Source organism: Schistocerca cancellata, chromosome 3, assembly GCF_023864275.1.
Source record: "Schistocerca cancellata isolate TAMUIC-IGC-003103 chromosome 3, iqSchCanc2.1, whole genome shotgun sequence".
Classification (NCBI taxonomy): domain Eukaryota; kingdom Metazoa; phylum Arthropoda; class Insecta; order Orthoptera; family Acrididae; genus Schistocerca; species Schistocerca cancellata.
Window position 1 is genome coordinate 792,912,485 of NC_064628.1, and position 19,101 is coordinate 792,931,585.

The 19,101-nt window shown below is 39.2% G+C and overlaps 1 protein-coding gene across 1 annotated transcript in view; it reads right to left on the reverse strand.

The window, feature by feature from the left end:
- The window catches only part of LOC126176571 (ankyrin repeat domain-containing protein 26-like), a 169,858-nt gene that overhangs the window by 33,511 nt on the left and 117,246 nt on the right, over window positions 1–19,101 (reverse strand). The window contains exon 11 of the mRNA XM_049923732.1: window positions 17,832–17,960. Within this exon, the coding sequence (XP_049779689.1) occupies window positions 17,832–17,960 (129 nt within the window). The remainder of the gene's footprint in view (window positions 1–17,831; window positions 17,961–19,101) is intronic.

Below are 19,101 nucleotides of genomic sequence, written 5' to 3' on the forward strand. Positions count from 1 at the left end.
CACACACACACACACACACACACACACACAATAACGCTTGTCAAAATACTGTAGTGGCAATTCCTGCCACCGAATGTATCAGTATGACCAAATATAGCGGGGAAGACACCAAATGTAGTGGGTGGGTGCCATGAGGTGCCGAGAACTTTCCAAATGATTTAATTTCTTTAGCTGCAGTGCCCTTGTTCACCTCGGTCTGCATCACTGGGCCCCGTCATGCTGAGGAAGCACAACAGTGGCCTGTGCAACGCAATGCTGTGGCTTGCTGAGTTCCAAAGATTTCAGGATGGGTGCGCCAGCAGCCAACTCAGTGATCACCATCCTCATTGTCTCAGCGCTGCTCCATCAAGAGCTGTAGGCCATTCCCACTGCTGCTTCTTCCTCGCTGGCGTAGCTGAGATTGGAGCAGCAAGCACCTGCGATCCAGCATCCGAATCTGCAGCCCTCACCTCGGGATATCTCCGGCGTGTGTCGGGAGCCGAGACAACTGCCCGCGGTAGAGAACCAAAGAGCAGCCCACTGCTGCCTGGCTGTGGACCCTGCATTGGGCTCAGAGGGTCAAACCAATGACCTGCCGTGGACTGGGATACTGGTGCCCCATTTGTTGCTGTTTGTAGCCGGTGGTGTGACACGTCTCGCAGTCCAGTAGAGCTGCCACACTTGAATGAATCTCATTAGAAATCCGCACCTATTTATACTCAGCTGTGTGCCTCCATTTTGCTAATGTGTCGCTGCGAGTCACATACGCACAACACTTACGTTGGCCAGTGGCCCCCTTCTGCCTGTGACTTGCGCCATGAAAACTGCGGTGTGTGCCCTCTCTGGCAGTTGCATGCCCCTCTGGCCAATATTTGCCTTCGCAACTGCTGGTACGTGTAACTCACTGCAACCTGGCCCGCACCTGGCTGTAACTTGTGCACCAAATATCGAACAAAACTAACTTTCTCTATCCTAAACGGTGGTGCCGCTACGTTATTCCCCTCTTCGGAAAGACCAGGTCCCCGGGTCAACCCTTAACTAGCTCTTAACTTGTTTGGGTCAGCACCTATGGCATATTTCCCTACTATTAGAAAACTTAAATGTGGTCTAGTGCCCCTTAAAACCATGACATGAAACAACATGTAAAAATTCCTTACTGGATGGCCACTGCTCAATCAACCCCTTACCTACTCGTCTCACACCTTCGGTATCCAATCCACTGGGACTTGGACTACCCTTGGTTCCCTCTTGGAATTAACTCTCCACCTAATCAGAAAGAAAACAATGCATAACAAAGTTAAGGCTGCAATGACACTTGGCACATAGGTGCTCAAAATGAGCGTTACTTGCCGTTGCCTTTCCTTATACTGAGCGACATGTTGCACAAGCTGTTCAGCTGATATGCGCCCCTCTTGCTCTAAAACGAATTGATTTACAGATCTCAACAGACTTGGCTCCAGAGTTTGATTTAACAAGGTCAGATTCTGCCTTGGCAAAAACTCTAAAGTGGCTTTCGGCCAGTACAGCTGTGGCTGCATAATATTCAATTGTGTGACTCCTGAAATTGATGCTGGCAGGTGGAAGGTTGGTCCTATTAAGTTACACTTAGTTCCATTGATTAAAATTCTGCTCTCCTCAAGCTCTATAAGTTTCGCTTCTGCAAATACTCCCCACTCAAAACAACTTGCTGCTACTATTACCAAATGCTCGTAGGTGGACAAGATCCAACGCATCCCGACCCACTGCAAGCTCAATTTTGGCTCCATGATGTCCCTTGGACAGTCTATTTCTTTCCCCTTAGCTAAAAATAACTGCACCATGCACGTGTCCCATATTTGTGGCTTCACAGATTTTCCTCCAACATTCACTATTTTTTATCCAAACCCAACACTGATTGTGTGACTACTTTCATTCTTAAATTTACATTATATGAACTGGTGCAATAAACACGACTTTCCTGTCCCAGCACTGTCTATAACTAAAAATTTAAACAGGAAATTGTACGACTCAGACATCGTTCCACACCTATTTGTCATGGCTTTGCGCAACATTTACTCTGACGCATCTATTCCTCCATAACTGTGTTTGATTTCTCCTCCAACAACACTCCACATACTTCAGACACTACACTGCCCTTTTCAGTGACCTGATGATAGGGATCACCATCACCCTTCCTCCTTCTTCAAAAAGACTGCTGCCCAAGCAGGCTCATGATACTCGAAAACCCATATACAAAACTACAATGCAAACCCAATGATACGTAACAAGAAAACAAAAAAAAAACTACAAATACTCTACTGCTGTCTGGATCTCAAAGCATATGGTACTTCATGCTGTACTCTATCTTCCTGGTCTTCTCTGCGCTGAAACCTCTCCTCACGCTCCCTTTCTTGCTCTTTCCTTCCTGTGACACACATGGAATCACATCTGGGCAACCCTTAGATGACCGTAACCGCCCAATGTCTACTAGCATCATTCTAGTTGGCAGCTGAAGCTTAACATTAATGGGACATGTGGTTTCAACAACTTGGTATGGCCCTTGATACCTCATGAGGAACTTCTTCGTTTTCCCTTTTTGCGTGTAGAGGGTAGACAGCATTACCCATTGCCCTACTCTATACTGTGGTAAACTTCCTTTCCGCTTCACTGCATCTTCTTGCCTTTCCAAAGCCTTTGTATTCACCTTTTGTAGCCATTTCCAAACATCCTGAATTGTCCTTGCGAACTGACATACAGATTCATTGGTCCTTCCTTTCTGTAGCTTCACCAAATCAAATGGTGATGGCAATTTTTGCTCGTACACTACCTCAAACATAACAGAGCTGATATTTCACCTGTCAGCTGCTGTTATAGGAAAGACCATGTTGAGCATTACACAGCCACAGCTGTATTGGCCAGATAAGCCACCAGAGATGCTCCCTATGCAAAGTTTCACTTATTTGACATTAGACTCTGATCTAATCCTTTCCTTGAATTGACTATGACATACAAGAGAGATGAATTCTGATGAAGTGGATGCTTCAACAAATGCAGAAACACTGGGAGGACACATGTTCATGACCATTAGTGTCACAGCAACAGATACAATGTTGGTTTGACTCTGTTTTGTGCAGCCTTCATCACCTTAGGCAGATGGCTGCTAATCAGTGTAACTCTCTGGTGTATCACATACCACTACACTGGTTAATTATTTGCATGTAAAGTAGAAGAGTGGAGTTCAGAAATTTTGAGATAAAAGTAAATGTAGTAATAAGGAATATATATTCTAGTATTAAGAATACATGAAATTCAGGGGGCATGGCATGGGGCCCTGAGTTGATTGTTGGAATGAGCTCTGTTGGTTGCTCAAATGGAGAAGAGCCTCTTTTTTTGTTGTGGGAGGGGGCATTGTTAAGGCATATTATTTTGGCAGTTAGTTATGAGAGTAGAAGTTCAATGTAATTGTGTATCGAATGCTTAATGAGTATGGATGAGCAAGAATATGTTCAGCCTCCAAACCTTATGGTTCAAGCTGCATAGTGTTAAGAAGGAAACTGTAACTCATGTATGTTGTGGCTGCGTATGTGGAGCTTTCTGTTGCAAAGTAGTCATGGATAGGGACACACAGACTGGGTCTTCACAAAGGGCATAGGGCAGTAGTGGTGCCACTATTTTTTGGGTGCTACTGTGGAAATAACTGGTCTGCTATGGCTGCCTTGTAAGATATTGACAGCTGACGGGTGTAAGTATGCCAATTTCATCAACAGGCCTATTTAGCCACCACAAAGCAGGCCAGACGGTGCCTCACAATCCTGGTGACATAGCAGATGTACAGGACAGCTGTGTGATGGGGCAGGGAAGTTTCTACATTGTTGAAGCACAGAGGTGTTGACTGATACAGGGCTGGAAGCATCGCAACAGCAAAGCACACATGTAATTAACCAGTATAAATACTCACCAATGTTACTAGAGATAGGAGCACTCTGGCAGCACCCACCATAATGCGAGGGTCATGTCAGTCACCAATGGATATGAGTCATCAAGCAGCTGATGCTCGTCTGGAATGGCATCTCCACCAGACCAGTTCCCAGTAGTAACTCCACCACCTGTGGACTGAGTGCTGTGCAACAAATGAGCCACTTCCAGCAGCAGCTGATCTTGTGCCTTGGAGAGCAGTGGCTTACACCCAGGGTGGTGCGGCAGCCAACAGATCAACTCTGTGGCGAATGCCCCAGCACCTACCATCATTGCCCGCTGGGGTGAGTTCGTCTTCCAAATCATGACGGTACCTTAGGGAACTGAATTACATGTAACAACCATTGACATTCCCTACAGTGGCTTACATAATGAATAACAGATGAGTCGAAATCTGGCCAATGTACCTGATTTTGATTCTGTCAAGTGTCATCAGTAATTCAAGATTGCCTGATCTCAGTGTATCATGAAAGTATTTCGGTATGGCTGGTCTAAATGAGTTGGAATGAAGAGCAGCTATTTTCATCCCACTGAGACATAATTCATTTATATAGTTTTTAATATGAATTCTCTTTTGACATCTTCCTTTTTCTCTAAAGCCTCTGTGGCCTTCAGTAACCTAGAAACTTCCCTTTATCAGTTGTAACATTCATTGTCATAGCAATGACTAGAAAATAGTCTGGATGCATAAGTAATCACACTTTCAACATTTTTATTTATTTATTTATTTATTTACAGCTTCTGGGATTTGCATTAGAACTGCACCTGCTCCATAACCACAAGCATCAGTGTGTAGTTTGGTCTCAGCACTCTCATCAAAAAGCGGCAGCACTGAGGAAGATGTCAGTGCTTCCTAAAGTACGCACAGAAAGATCCTCACTCTAGGAAAGTTTGTTATTTCCCTACAGCAATATCTTGTTCTCTCACATGATGAACATACCACCAGTCCAACTATGCCAATAGTATCTCTGTATTAAATTTATTTATAAAGAGAATCAATATGAAACTAACAATCCAAAATCGATCACCTCAAACCTAACCTTAAAGTCCTTAATTGTCCCCTTCTGGATCACTAGAACTCTTTCACCCTAGTCCAAGGATATTTGGATAATCAAGATATTTCAACAAAGATCATTATAGCATCCAGACTAAACAATTTTAGTCGCCCATTATCAATGAAATTGTCTAAGATGACCATAATAAATGACATGATCTTTGACCATGAGGCTCACATTAACAATAAAACTTTGGCACAGTTTTTAAGACAATATTTGGAGGTAATATGCATGGTTATCAAAAATGGAACCATTTTCAAAAATTTGTATGTATTCCAGGATGAATCCAAAATGAACAAGCCTTACACCAATAAAAAGAGGAAGTTTCAAAGTTTTTGGCAGACAGTGGCGAGCAGAAAGGCAGTGGTAATACAGGTGCTGGATCACAACTTTGCACAGTGGCAAGTAGTGCAGTGTGCTTATGCTGGCTGCAAGCTGCATATAATACAGCCACCATTCGCTGTATGTGTCAGCCCATTATAGATTGCGATCATGCGTCATAGTGCCAGCTAAGCTGAAGGAAGAAATTCTGAAGGAAGCATATGATTACATGCTTCCTGGGCATGGAGACTGTAAAACAAAAGTTAGGAGAATAGTGGAATGCTATTGGTGGGAGATGATGAAGAAGGATATGGACTGGTACACTGCTCTTGTGGAGAAGAAGAGGACACAGATCACCTTTTCTTTGGGTGCCCCAGACAACATGAAAGTACTACAATTCTTTTCAAGAACTTGTGAAGCTTGGTCATCCATTGCTAAGCTGCATGATGGCTTTGTTAGCAACACAGGTTCACAGAATTTTCTGCATGAAGTACAGATTCACTGTGCTGCAGGTATTCTTGTTTATGATCAACATATTACTGACAAAGGCCAGCACAAAAGTGTTTCATAAAGTTTGATTTTACAGTGGTTATCTGATAGTCTCTCTAGAATGTGTCTGTGTGTGTGCAAACAAACAACAAATACTGTTACACAAATTTTCTATCAAAACCTTTATGTTTTGTGTAAATATAAGCTGGCTGTATGCTATAAAATGGAGGCCAATAATTTCAGTTTTTAAAAAAATGTACTGGAAGTTGGAAAATCTGTTACATCTCTTACTTTTTCAGTATCATGAAAAAGTATTTTTTAACAAAAATTTAATCTGGGCAGCAAGTTGTCTGTCATGTGGTTGGAGAGCTGAGCACACCAAATGGCACAACTCATGTAGATCAATAGGTGCTATGAAGGCAGCCTTTTCTAAGTTAATCTTAGTCTGCCAGGAACCAATTTGCATAAGTATAAAGGAGAAATACTTCACTCCCTTCAGAAAGTTCAATGTTTAATCAATTTGGGGCAATGTTCAGGACAGTAATAATGTACAGCTAAGAATGCTGTAGAGTGGAACTGACAGCCAAATAAGGTGAGACTAGCTGTTTCCTAGTTCTAATGTGGAAAAGTTGAATTAGCTAAGCATTCATCCACAAACAAACAATGATAAATCAAAACCTGCCCTGCTGCATATTGTCCAATGTCCTAAGTAAAAGAGTCAAGACCAGATTAGTTGAAGAAAAGTGGAAAATCATCAAGAAGGGAAATAATGTCTTGCCTTCAGATCAAAATTGGGAAGGACAGAGTAGTGAAAGAATTTTCCTGTCTTGGAAGAAATATTACATAGGGTTTTCAAAGCAAAGGAGAAACGAGAAGTAGATTAGCACAGGAAAAGAAATCTTTCTTTGATAAAAGAACTGTACTGGGGTCAGATATTGATACAGAAATGAAGAAGAGGTTCTTGAAAGTATATGTCTGGAATACAACATTATATGAAATTGAAACATGGAAGTCCAGAAAAAAAAAAAAACTAAAAGCATTTGAAATGTGGTGCTACTGAAGAACATTAACATGTAAGTCAACAGATTAAGCACAAAACGAAGGAGTACTATAATGAGTAGGCCAGGAACGATGTCTACTGAAGATCTTTCCCAATGCATGGACTGATTTGTGGGATAAATGCTACACAATCAATGACTAAGCTTGAGTGTAACTCACACCACAGCACTGTGATCAAAGGACCTTGTCTGAGTATATATCAGACTGCAATTTTCACAATATGCGAGTCACCTATTGTTCGAAAACTGGACTAGTTTCATAAGGACACAATGTATGAACATCTGGCAACCTGTCCCTTGACAGGTGCTGCCTTCCATAGTCAGTTTCTAGAATTACTTTGAAAGGTGCAGTAGAGAATCTAAGGCTGTTGTTGGGACTGACTGAGATAATGTGTGCTCATGTTGTCATAAGTTTTGTGTGCACACTCATTAGGTTTTGTAATTTGCTATCATTCTGCTACAAGCATGTCACATTTGTTGAGTGGGTAAGAAATTTTGCAACCTCAAGGAGAAGAATTCAATGATTCTGGATTGGCTGGAAAAACACCCATGAGGGATCAGTCTGAAGAAAATTCATATTCAGATAAGCTGCCATCTTTCAAAATTTTATGCCACTAATATCACTGCTACAGATATTACTTCTGTAATTACAGCTTTTTCTGTTTTACATGACTTAATCTTGTGTTTTCACAGGCGAATCTTATGATTAAACAGAATCCAACATTGATTTCCAAGATTTGTTTGGAAAAATCAAGATAATTTACTGGCAAAATGAGCAGGAAAGAAACAAGATGGTATTGCCTGCATTACAAATTACCCCTCTGCATACCACAACACTTCAGATTTTGCCATACAAAACCAAATTACATGTGAAATTGCTCAAATATGACAGTAATAGTTTAAATAATGTAATAAATGACTGGTTTTATGGGTCCAAAATTTTCCTAAATGGCTGGCCCTCAAAGTGTTAACTTGGCTTTGTAAGGAGGAGTAGGAGGATAAAATGGTACAGGTAGATAAAAACTACAATGTAGAAAACAGATTAAATAAGTTGTTGGGTGTAGCAGTTATGTCTATATAGAAATATTATCACAAGCTAGGAAAATATAGAGGACAGCCTGAAACCAATTAAGAAACTGGACAGAAATAAGATTTTCAATTAAACTTTAACTGAAAAAACAGGACTTCGCATTTCTCCTTGTGTAGCATTCCAATTTGGAGACAAAGTCTTTGTTCAATAGGTAACAATTATTGTCCTCTCAGTAACATGGGTACTGATTCTAACAGAGTCTCAATGTACACAACCTGTTCAGCCCAGTTAATATGAGGCCAACACACCAGATATGCTGGCAGGGCATAAACTGACCAATATCGATTTATTGTTATGATATGTAAATACCAGTTCTTCATAGGTTGTATTCACTCTACACACATGTATGAAGCTTCTCATGTCACCTGCTGGGGACACATTTTCTGTCTATTGTTATCACAACACTGTTGCCACTGGCACTCATATTTTTGTTGCTTATGCAATCACAGGTAACATCAAATTTTATTATTTTTATTCTTAATAATATGTTATGTAGCTAGTTAATATGTTTAATTTATAATTTTGTCAGAGTTGATTCTGTTGTGTTTTTCCCCATTTTCGTGTGGAGTCAGCAAATGCCATGGCCAACTAAAATTTGTTTGCTACTGTTCCTAAAATGGTCACTATTATACCTGCAATGCCAAAGAAAGACCCTAAGAAAATGAACTTCAGGTTTTCATACAGCCATTGTTATTTGATTCTCAACAACCATCTTCTTTTTTCAGTTGAAAAATCTTTGAAGAAAAAGAAAATCTACATTTAATTAGCTCATAGCATTATTAGCACTCCTATGCCTAGCTGTTTTCACATGGTCTTTAATACATCTGTTTCCCCATTTTTTCCCATTTCTACAAGATGTGATAAAAACACGAGATAAAATTGTCTGAAACATGCAGACAATTACTTCACACATGAAAAAACACTAAAGGCATTGCTCGTGTTGTGTTGCTAAACAACTAACTGAAAAGTGTGACTCAACCATTAGTCACGTCTCCACATCGACATCAGCACTTCCTGCAAGGTCAGCTGAGAGAGGAACACCAATAACAGAATGTTTAAAAATGCAATATTGAACTTATATAGTTCTAAGATTAAAAAAAAAAATCCTTGTCATTCATAAAATTATCAAACTCTGGGCATTTTTGCACCCAGGACGTTACGCTCGATAGCACTAAAAAACTAGGACTGACTGGACTAATCGCAGATGTATGCAAAGGCTAATAATAATCGTCTTTATTACTTTTACTCAGAACTGAACTGTATATCTTATTTACTTTTAGTCAAGAATTCAAGTAAAGATTAGACAGGCACTTAAGGTACTTCTTTACACTTTGTTTGAATGCAGTGATATTCTCTCATGAATTTGATATTAACAGCTAGAGAATTAAAAATTTTAATACAAACATACTTCATCCCCTTTGTCTAGTGAAAGATGCATTAATTCACAGCTGAGATCATCTTTTCATCTGGTGTTATGACTACGTTACACTTTTTTTTTATAGCCAAATGAGTTATTTAGATCAAAACAAATCAGAAAAAATATATATTGTGAAATAGTGTTTATAATTTCAAGCTGTCTTGAAAAGCTACAGCATGATGTTATTGGATTTACATCGCACAACTTTCACTGCTTTTTCTGTCCCATGTAAATTTTCTTTGAAACTGACATGTTGCAACACTTAATTACACCATATTACATTAGAGAATGGAAGCAGGCTGGTTAAGGAGCATTGATGCCACCAACATGAGAGATAATTATTAGTGTAAATGTTGCTGATGACAATTTCTTATTGTCTGTAGAATGCAAAGTTCCCAACTTGTTTTACTATCTACATAACCAAGAGAGTTTCAAGAGTGTGTTTCCTTATGTCTAATGCTAATTTCTTTGTCTGGAGCTAAAGAAAACTAGTTTTATTTATGTTTACTGTGAGTGATTTGGCAGTGTACCACATAATAGTTTTTTTTAGTACCTCATTAATATCCCATTCTAAGTCAGTAGGCACATTATCCACTAAAATATGTCAATCAATAGTAAATAAGTTAAACTTGAGTTGCACTTTTCGTTTTTTGAAAAAGGTATCTCTCTCATTTAATCTGTTGTGTTCACTATGTTACAATATCACTGCACTTATTGCTGCTTTGTATTACTGGTTAGAAAGTGTGTATATTAATATACTGGCTGTCTCAAGAATTACAATGAACATGGCCACTAAGCAAAAAATATATTATTTGGTCACAAGTATTTGAAGAACCTTAAAGACGATCTAGAATGTCAGTGGCAGAGCGCAAGGAATTTATTGACTTTTGATATTTCAACAGTGACAGTTTATGGGACAGCCACAGGAGGCATGAAAAGGAAAATGTGAGTTGTTAAAATTGCTGGCAAAATGCAGTGTTACATCAGATGAACAAAAGTCAAATGTACCAGCATTCCCAATGTATTTCCTGTCATGAGTCAGCATTGATACATCTGACCCGCAGACAAAGCTCTTTGAACAAAAGGATGTACAGTAAGGAAAAATGTTCCAAGCTGGTTACGCAGTGATCAGTTAATTTTGAAGCATGTGCTCGTGCCTACTTAAAAAATTTCTTGGGGGGCGAGAAAAAAGATTTATTTGAAGCCTAATTTACAGGTTGTTGAAGGGATTGCAATTTCATAATTATGTGAATATGATGGCAAAAAAATTGTTTATACTACCACATCAACCACATTCCATTATACTACAAACTCCTCATGATACAGTGCAGAATTTGATCCAGGTACACTAATCCTCCTGCACAAGCTTTCATAGATTGTTGGAACACACTAATGTACTCAACAAACTATGAAAACGATCAAGAGTGAAAATATAGAATATTCATCTGAAATTTTTCATGAATGTAGATTTTATTAAAATGTTTATTTGGCCAAGACTGCAATGTAGACAAATGATGTAAGATCTACATTGTGATCTTGGCAAATGAAAATTTTCATAAAATCTACAACGTTCAAATGAACAGATCCCTGTATCCTTGCTGACTGTGTTAGGTAATTACAATGTGAAATTTTTCAAATAACCAGCCACAACAAATTCAGAGGCCACGTTCAAGAAGCTCATCAAAGTAAGGGAGCCCTAATAAGGAAAAATATGTAGAGTGAACCATAACCAGAATGAATGGAAATTCAGCAATGCTGTGGACAATATCTGCTAGAACACAGCCCTCATATCCACCATCTGACTGTGGATGAAAAAAATCATCCTTTCACTGTCAAGAAGGATCAACAATCAGATTTATGGACCATGAAAACACAGAAAAAAGCAAACAAAGTTGCAGCATCTGAAAAAATACAGCAGTGAAAATTTGCAAAAATCTACATATCACAAAAAAATCTACAGGTGCAAAATGAAATTCTTGCAAATATTGGCGCAACTTTCCCACTGGTAAACCTGGATGTCTATGAATTACTGAGATCTTTGGAATATTTCAATTCAAATTCAGTATTGAAAATATTAAATGGAGTCCAGATTGAGCTAACGGGGAAAAAATGACAGTGGCCAAGTATGGCAGAACAACCAAAAATCTTCTATTAATAGTTGTTAACTCACAGAAAACACCCACTTCCTATGCATAACTAGTTCAATGCCTTCAACTTGAACATTAGTGGAAATAAGTGACTGATTTCAAACTTGATTGATCAAAATAGCTTTAAAGAAGCTGAGAAGAAAATGTCACAATGTAAACAACATCTTTTCTGGCCTGGCTTATGCATGTGAAAAGCCTACAAAGCAGCCCTGCAATTGAATACAGCAAAAATTGTCAAGCCCAACCCAGTACCACTTGCCATCATGAACAAGGTTAAAGATGAACCTGAAAGACTGATCAAAGAAGCTACCTGGCAGCCAGTAAAGAACAGTCAATAGTCTACACTAACTGTGGCTGTCCAAAGCCAAATGGATAAATAATAATCTGTGGGGTCTTCAGAAGACTGTAAGCCCACAGCAGGAAACAGCTCAGTATCTGATTTCAATGGCAGAAGAGATGTTCCAGGAAACCATAAATGGTTGATGTTATATAAAAATAGATTTATAGGCTGGATATCTACACTTGGAACTGGATGAAGAGTATGAGAAAATTATGGTCATCAGTGTTCCACTTGGACCTCTGACTAGCAGAGACAAACATGTGGCACAGCCAAATACCCCTGCAATATACCAGTGATTTGTATCACAAGCAACACACCTGAATGTACCAGTTACTTGTATAATATAATGGTCACAGGTGCAAATATAGATGAATGTATCAGGAATTTAGACATGTTTTTCACACACCTCACCTCTGATGAAATAAGAAGAAATGTTAATTGTTTAGAAATAGAATACTTGAGCCGTATCATTGTTGGAGTTGATATTCAAAGATCAGAAACTAGTACCAAACCAATAAAAAAGCTGCTTCATCCAAAGAATATCCAGGAACTAGAGTTTTTCATTGGAAAAGTAACTACTAAACAAATCTATCAAAGGATTTCCTGAAGTCACTGAACTACAGAATAATGTTTGATAGAGAAAACATGTAGTTCAAATGGACTAAGCAACAAGAAGCACCATCTCCAAAGTTGAAGATGGAAACTATGAAGGACATGAAACTAATGTGCACTTTGGCCCAATCCAAACTGTGGTATTAAATACAGATGAGTCGTCATATGGAACTGGAGCCTTATTGTCTTGTAAGTATCCAGAAGGATCAGAAAAACCTATTGCCTTTGCTTCCAAGACTTTAAATGAACATCATGCCAGATACAGCAAAACTGAAAAGGAAGCATTACCAATAATTTAAGAGGTCAAGAAATTTCACGAGTACCTGTGTGGAAGAATGTCTGAACTAATCAAAGAACACAAGCTCCAGTTTTAATATTCTACCCAAGCAAACAGCTGTCAGTGATGAAAGTTCACAGACTACAAACATGGGGAGGCACAATGTGGGATATAACTATGAAATTCAGTACAAACCCAGAGAGAAAAATGGCAATGCAGATACCTTACTGACAGCGATTGCTAGTCCAGATGGAAAATTCAATGTATCTGAAGAATTTTGCTTGTAAATTTATGAAAATTGGATGTACATGTGGTATATTTGGTCAGGAGATCCCTTGTGGGCAGTGTGCTCACCTGGTGCAAGTCTTTATTTGATGCCTGATCAGTGACTTGCACATTGATATTGATGAGGAAAAGACCTGAAAGTACTGAGTGGAGAAAATCTCCGAGCTGACTGGGAACTGAGTCTATGGTTCCGTGATCCAAGAGTAAGCAGTGCTAACCACAAGACCATGAGCAACTGATGTAAACTGATGAAGAAATTAATGAAGAGATCAATTCATATTCAGTTGATAGCAGAAAAATCTAAGAAGCCATAAGCAAAGATGCAGCACTAAAAATGATCCTGTATTATGTGAAAAATGGATCACCAAACTATTTGCCAGAGAACAATAAATTCTTGCAGCCATTTCACCAAAAGGTCTGCTACACTATATGATAAAAAGTATCACTTGGCTGAAATGACTTACAAGTTCGTGGCACCCTCCATCGGTAATGCTGGAATTCAGTATGATGTTGGCCCAACCTTAGTCTTGATGACAGCTTCCACTCTTGCAGGCATACGTTCATTCATGTGCTGGAAGGTTTCCTGGGGAATGGCAGCCCATTCTTCATGGAGTACTGCATTGAGGAGAGATATCAATGTCGGTTGGTGAGGCCTGGCATGAAGTCAGCGTTCCAAAACATCCCAAATATGTTCTATAGGATTCAGGTCAGGATTCTGAGCAGGCCAGTCCATTACAGGGATGTTATTGTCATGTAACCACTCCGCAACAGGCTGCGCATTATGAACAGGGGATCAATCGTATTGAAAGGTGCAATTGCCATCCCCAAATTGCTCTTCAACAATGGGAAACAAGAAGGTGCTTAAAACATCAATGTAGGCCTGTGCTGTGATAATGCCAAGCAAAATAACAAGGGGTGCAAGCCCCCTCCATGAAAAACACTACCACACCATAACACCACTGCTTCCGAATTTTACTGTTAACACTACACACGCTAACAGATGACATTCACTGGGCATTCACCAAACCCACACCCTGCCATTGGATCACTACACTGTGTACCATGATTCGTCATTCCACACAATATTTTTCCACTGTTCAATCGTCCAGTGTTTACATTCCTTACACCAAGCGAGGCGTTGTTTGGCATTTACTGGCATGATTTGTGGCTTATGAGCAGCTGCTCGACAAAGAAATCCACGTTTTCCCTTCTCCTGCCTAACTGTCAAAGTACTTGCAGTGGATGCTGATGCAGTTTGGAATTCCTGTGTGATGGTCTGGATAGATGTCTACCTATTACACATTACGACCCTCTTCAACTGTCGGCGGTCTCTCTTTCAGTCAACAGACGAGGTTGGCCTGTATGCTTTTGTGCTGCATGTGTCCCTTAACATTTACATTTCGCTATCACACTGGAAACAGTGGACCTAGGGATGTTTAGGAGTGTGAAAATCTCGCATACAGACGTATGATACAAGTGACACCAATCACATGATCATGTTCCAAGTCCATGAGTTCCGCGGAGTGCCCTGTTCTGCTCTCTCACGATGTCTAATGCTACTGAAGTTGCTGATATGGAGCACCTAGCAGTAGGTGGCAACACAATGCACCTAATATGAAAAACTTATGTTTTTGGGGATGTCTAGATACTTTTGATCACATGGTGTATCAGCACCTGTCATGCCTTGTTACTGCTGCAGACAGGTTTCACAAGGATCATTATACCCAAATTGTGCCAAAATAAAATTTTGTAGAAACTTCATAATGGACACAGGACCATCATCAGAATGAAACAAATTCAAATGATATTGGCGATAGCCAAAAGCAGACAAATGCATCACAGAAAGGGGTTTCACAATGTGAAACTTGTTAACCAAACCAAATGGCAAAACCAAATCCAAGAAGGATTTTCAGAACTGAACCTAAGCAACAGAACCTCGACAAATGATTCACACTGACTGTGCTGGAGATTTTGGAAAGCATCCTGGTTCATGTGTGTGCAGACATACTCATAGTTCTATATTTTGAGTGCCCTCTCTCTGAGGGTCATCAGGCGCATTTACTCAATGGCTGGCTGGAGTTGCTGTGCAGTTCTAGGCACTACAGTCTGGAGCCATGCTACCTCTACGGTCACAGGTTTGAATCCTGCCTCGGACATGGATGTGTGTGATGTCCTTAGGTTAGTTAGGTTTAATTAGTTCTAAGTTCTAGGTGACTGATGACCTCAGAAGTTAAATCGCATAATGCTCAGAGCCATTTGAACCATTTTCCTCAATGTCTCGGGATATATTTGCAATTCTATTTTTGCAATGTGCAGCTGAAGACAGTTCAAACAAATATTCCTCATCATGTCTTCAACATGTGATGCTCGGTGTCTTCAAAAAGGATTGGTTTGTTTCCCATTACAAACAAAATTATTTTTAAAGCAAAATTGTACATGCCCATTTGATAAAGTGGTCCCACATTAGTCTGTTGTGACACTCATTTCACTGATGTGCATTAAAAAAAACAGTATAACATGAAGAATAACCAGTACTCCTGCAATGACTGAGGAGCGCTGCTGCTACTGCAGGGCAGTAGAGGCCAGTGTGGGCCAGGGTGGTGTTGTCGTCACTGGAGCTTTCCAACAACAATGGGCATCTCATGAAAGACATGATAAGAAGTATTTGTTTGGGCTGACTCCAGATACACGCTGTAAAAAAGAAATTGCAAATATCTGCCGAAACGGCATAGAAAACACATGTGATAACTCTTAGGAGTGACATCCAGCGTATTTGACATAATGTCAACAACTACAGAAGCCACAACAAAGGGACTTCAGAAAAATTTTTGCCATAGGAAAACTCCCCAAGAACAAAGTTTCAGACAGTGGGAAACAGGAATGGAATAGAATACCTGACTACAGCTCTGTTTCACTGTTCTTCAAGTGGAACAGCAGAAAGATTTGTCACAGCTTTCAAAGAATCCAAGAAAATGGCTAACTGGTGAGGAGAAAAGAAGCAAGATGCCCAGCAGGAAATGCTGGTAACTTAGTGTACAATTCCAAATTCAATAACAGGAAAGCACCTTCTGAACTATTTCATTGACATCATTGAAGGTTCATACTGCTACTGATCCTTCCATTAGAAGAAGAGGCAAAGTCAAAGAAGAATTCAAAGTTTCAAATTGGTGAGCAAGTGTGTACCAAATATTTCTCAAAAAAATTGACAAATTGTGGATCACTACAGAACATTTCTAATGTACTCAAACAGGTGGAAAATATGTTGTACATCATGAAACTACCTTATGGAACTTCAAAAGGCACCAATGCCACATCAGAAAATGTGTCGTCTTGAAGAACAGTGGAAAACACAGAACTGAAGATGAATGGCACTTAAATTGACTGCCTCCTGGACCAGCAGTTGAGCAAGATGAAAATGGATGCCAGAACAATAATAGGGGGCTGAACCAGAGAATACACAAATTAAAGGGGCAAACAGCAAAGCTTTGAGGGTGTATGTAAGACTATGGCAATGGAAATATATATGTTTACTGTATTTGGGGGTAGCCCCCATCTATCAAGGACTTTGTGAGACCCTCAGCATACTGAGAAGGGCAATTCTCATCACTGCAGATATGTGATCCACAGGTGGCCAGCCCATATAGGGGTGATGTTTTGATGTAGAAGACATAAAAGCTGTACAATGCAGGTATAGTTTATGGTTAGTGGGTTTGATATGGACAGATGTATGAATGGAGCTATTAGAGAGGTGGAAGAAAGTCCAGGAAAATAACATGCTGGGCAGAGAATGACCATGTGAAAAGAATAGGAGAGGGGTTGAGGCTGTGGAAAAACAAGGGTAGGATGTCTTGGCCCTGGGTCAAGATAATTAAGATATTACCACTGAACCTGCACCAGACAAGAGTTTTGGGGTTTTGGAAGGCTAGGGAGGTTTCCTCTAGATGGCAAGAAACAGATTGTCACAGCTCGTGCCATATGGACATCCTCTGCTGTACCACAGACTCATTTATAGGTGATGCCGTCAAAGGGGAAATAATTATGGGTAAGAATGTAAGTGGTTATCCTTATAGGAAGGAGGTTGAACATTTGGAGTCAATCAGACATTGAGCAAGATAGTGTTCAATAGCAGTAAGGACATGGGTGTGGGGGATGCTGGTGTGTAAGTAGGCAGCATCAATAGTGATGAGTTGGGATACAGGTGGTACTGGGGTGGGAATGGTTGAGAGCTGTTAAAGGAAGATACAAATTATTTCCTTCACTAACAATCGTTGCTATCTCATTACCACCTGTATCCCTACTTGTCACTGTTGTTGCCACAAAGACCTCCTAAACTAGCAGTAGAATATAAACCCAGAGGCAAGAGAAGTGTCAGAAGATTGTGGAACAGATGGTGAGACTGGAACAGACACTAGGCCTAACCCTGGAGAGGGAGGAGGAGGAGGAAAAACATGAAAACATTTGGGTTGAAATGGTTTCGACAAGTAAAAACCATTTGGGTTGAAATAGTTTTGAGATGTTAAAAGGACGGACCAAACAAGAACAGCAAGAAAACAGCCTGAAAAGGAATCTGAATGTAAAAGACAGAGTCATTGACTCAGAAACATTGGATCACTGAAGCAAAAAAGATATGAAAGGGAGAGGACTGGAATGGTACCAAGCTGAGAAGGAAGAAGTATTCTGGTACAGACGAAGATGGAAAGTGCTCTTCTACACACCATAGCAACTGGAGATCATTTATGATTAATGAATAATAATGATGATGATGATGATGATGATGATGATGACAGAGTACAGTTATTCTCCTTACCTGACAGAGAGCAATGTCCAAACAGGAATCTTCAGTAGTATCACTCCAGTTGTCAAATGTAGTTTTTTTCTGTGTGCTGCTTCTTTCTTGCCTTATGAAACTTTTTGGAGAATCAGAATCTATGTCCTGCTGAAGTTTCAGGAAGGCTGATTATTAATATCATCACATGTTCATCGTAATCCACTATATTAATACTTTACAATAAAAAAATATCATTCCATAAATATACTAATTTATTATATCATAAACACAAGGAACAATAATAAAATAACAGCTGGAAAGAAATTATGGTAAAACAGGTGCATATTGTGATACTACTCAATATTTTGTTCTTATGTCAGTATCTTTTATGTCTGCTCTTCAACCTGTTGGTGAGAACTCAATTCTTCTCATGTAACTTTTATTTTTGTTATAGAGACAGGCAGTCATGTTTTACTCACAAGATCTACAATAAATTATTCCATTATATGAGCTACTGTCATTGGCATCAAAACCTACTTGTCATCGTACAACATGTTCTGATGTGTTTGGAATTTGAAGACAATGAATGAGGAATTTAATTAATTTTAAACTTGTCTGTTCCATGTTTCAAGTTAAATTCCCCCTCAAATGATCAAAGTCGCCTCAAGAATAAGTGAGAAAAAATAAGAGGTAACAACTGAGATTAAAATATTATGGGGAATAAAAGACATGTAGGAATCAAGTAAGACGAATATTGTTTATTCGCACATCACGTGCAAAGAAAAGACAAAAGCATAGATTTCCAACATAGTTTTATAATATTAGTCAATAAAATGAAAACTATGTGGGACAGGGGTGTTTCAGTTTATTGTAACTTTGATAATGGGACTGATAGGAATAATCTAAATCTGTTTTTCTCACAATGAGCAAAAATGATAGAGATTCAAAATATTAGTTTCCTACACAATAAATAGAGTTACCAAAATAATCACACAACAGTCTTTCAAAAATTTTGTTGTAATAAGGTTAAAAAATAACCAAACTCTTAAAAGTAAATTTAAACTTCTCTGCCCATATTAAAATATTCAAGATATTAAAAGGAAACATTCTATAAACTAAGAAAAATGTAGCTGTGACAGAACTTTGGAAGGAACACTTAATTACTGCTTGTCCCGATGTCCATTCCAGATGTTGTTGTGGTCTTCAGTCCAGAGACTGGTTTGATGCAACTCTCCATGCTACTCCATCCTGTGTGAGTTTCTTCATCTCCCAGTACCTACTGCAACCTATATCCTTCTGAATCTGCTTA